We start from the raw sequence: 2,902 nt of genomic DNA on the forward strand, positions 1-2,902 counted from the left end.
ATCATAGATATCATCATTTGTACATTATTACTATATTTAACATTAATTATATTTTTTTTTATGTGTTCCGCTTCTTTCACAACATCTTTGAACAGATATGTTACAACTATACATCCATTACCATTACAGGTGTTCATTAGCATTATAGTTCCCGTATGATCATTCAGAAATGAAATATGGTAAATGCAAGTTCGGATGGGTGATCGCGCATGGGTGCATCATAAAATTAAAATAAAATTAGTTCTCGAATTCATAAAATAAATTTTTTTTATTATAATTTTGTCGCGTATCCTCTGAAATATGATGCTAAACAATAATACTTATTTCCACAATAAAATTTTAATGAAATTTTAATGAATTTTCTCCATCACTATTACTATTAGTGACACTACTTGTCGAATTTACTTATTGCATTAGTGACACTAATAGTATATTTTTATGTTGATTAGATTAATTCAAGATTTTATTTCCAACTCGAAAATTAATCGAAATTAGAGCCAAAAATCCATCGAAATCAATAGAAATTTCGAAAATTTTCGACTTTTATTTTCGACATCGAAACGGCGTCTTTTCGAGAAATTATTTCTGACTTGAGTATTCACAGTCAGATTTTGTTCTTAAGGCTTCCTTGAATTTATCTTTAGGTGCTCAGCAACCAATGAAATAATTCATAGAGTATCTAAAGGAAGCCTTAAATTTAAGGAACCCTTAAATATAAGGTCTGCCCAATTAGAAATGATAATGAAATCGACATCGATGTCGATTCAACATCGATTCGATAAATTTGTTCGGAAAAGTCAGTTTGGACAAAAATAAAGTTATTGCGGACGTGACACATTCCATGGAAAAGAAGAATTTCAATTGGTTGATTCCTTCATGCACTATGAATTATGCAAGAATCTGTGCTACGGCTATAATAATGCTTAAAACAGGTTTTACATTAGTTGCAAGCTGATCGCAAGTTTGTTGCGACAGTCAATCTGAAACTCACATTTTGAAATCAACGCTTCATATTGGCTGTCGTAACAAACTTGCGATCAGCTTGCAACTAATGTAGAACCGGCTTAATATCTCGTATCGCAGAGCAGAACATTTTTGTACCAAATTCTTTTATTTCATGCAAAAACGCACGAATAAGCTTAATTTTATTTTGATTTTTGAGGTGATTGTGCTAAAGTGTATAATTATCAAATGTGGATCGATTTTTCCATTTCATCCCTTTGAACTTAGAAAAACTTCTAATTTTAGGAAAACCATTCTCAGGATATATATATGAACCTATTTATTATTATGAAATATGTCGAAATTAATTCCAATTGGAATTATTCTGTTTTCCCTAGAAGACACAATAAAAGGGTAAGGAATAATTGAATAATTCCGATCAGAATTCATTCCAAATATTTCCATAATAGGTACCTAATGCTCGTATTCATAGTCAGACCTTATTTATCTTTAGATACTCAGCAGCCAAAAATGAAATAATTCGTACAGTATCTGAAGATAAATTTAAGGAAGCCTTAAATATAAGGCCTGACTGTGAATACGGGCATAAGTTCTTCTCTGATTTGGCATGAATACAGCTATTATTTTCTCTTTTTATGTTGGCTCCATTGATATTATCAACATTACCAACATTACGCTTTCAATAATCGTTATTTAAAGTAAAATGATTTGACAAGTTTGTTATTATATTGTTTGCAGTTTAATATTATTCCATTGTTATAACAACATACATGTAAATATGCTCATAATTAGAATCTTATTAGAAACATGCATATTTTATAATGTGCCAAATATACTTTTTTTATAATACATTCTTGATTTCTTTATCTTCGCTACATATTTATTAAATTATGTTATGTAATATATTTTACGTTATTTGCACAATAATATAATTATTTTCCTTGCTAAATAACATTGTTATTAAACAATATTCCAGACAATCACATAGAATGTATAGCATCAATATTCTATTACGAAATATATTGTGTATTCATATTCCTGGTATTTAAAAAGTATAAAGATTAAAAAATTTCCTTAACACTTATATGTGCCGTCATTCAACTTGCACTAACGACAAGGTATATTTTATTCTTCTAAAAAGAAATATTGACCAGCTCTTTTCTGTTCCAAATCCTGTAAAAGAAGTTGATTAAATTTGTGTCTCTTAAAATACAGGAAGATGTATTTTAAGTAATGAAATTTACTTTTTTTTTAATACGTGCGCATATATATTTTTAAATAAAAAATAAAAAGGAACTAATTATTAATTATTTGGATAATAAAATGCATAGAGAATATTTTTTTAAAATATATTTTATATTACTAATCAAATTGTAATTTATGTTATAATTATTAATGTTTTCAAAAAGTATCAAAAATAAATAGAATATAAATTCTATCTTAGAGAAATTTATATCAACTAAAGTTATACATACCTTTACCGATTGATTCTTATTGATTCTTGGTCTAAAATTGTTGGGATCTCTTCTGAAAGTGATACCCAATAATTCTAAAAATCTATTCATACCATTTAACAAAGATTGAGGACTATGAGCAGTGGTTGCTAAAGACGGTGTACCAGAAAATACTATCACGCGATCAGCTAAGTACGTAGCCATGATGAAATCATGTTCTACTACAAATCCTGTTTTCTTTGCGTGTAATATAAATCTGAAATATAAAAATTGCAATTTTTATAGTATTCATTTACTAGATAAAGAAAAAATTTTCAAGAAGGAAGGAAAAATATTAAATAGATCATGAGGAAAAGAGAAATGAAAAAAGAGATGCCAAGAAAACTGAAAAACTAGGGATAAAGTGTTGAGAGAGAGAGAGAGAGGGAAAGAGAGGGAAAGAGAGAGAGAGAGAGAGAGAGAGAGAGAGAGAGAGAGAGAGAGAG

The 2,902-nt window shown here is 28.4% G+C and overlaps 1 protein-coding gene across 1 annotated transcript in view; it reads right to left on the reverse strand.

Annotated features, from left to right (window-relative positions):
• Window positions 1-2,088: 2,088 nt before the first annotated feature.
• The window catches only part of LOC105624577 (ATP-binding cassette sub-family E member 1), a 4,544-nt gene continuing 3,730 nt past the window's right edge, over window positions 2,089-2,902 (reverse strand). Inside the window, exons 7-8 of the mRNA XM_012205933.1 lie at window positions 2,439-2,673; window positions 2,089-2,136 (exon numbers count right to left, since the gene is read on the reverse strand). Coding sequence (XP_012061323.1) covers window positions 2,089-2,136; window positions 2,439-2,673 — 283 coding nt within the window. The remainder of the gene's footprint in view (window positions 2,137-2,438; window positions 2,674-2,902) is intronic.

Source organism: Atta cephalotes, assembly GCF_000143395.1.
Source record: "Atta cephalotes unplaced genomic scaffold scaffold00083, whole genome shotgun sequence".
NCBI lineage: Eukaryota > Metazoa > Arthropoda > Insecta > Hymenoptera > Formicidae > Atta > Atta cephalotes.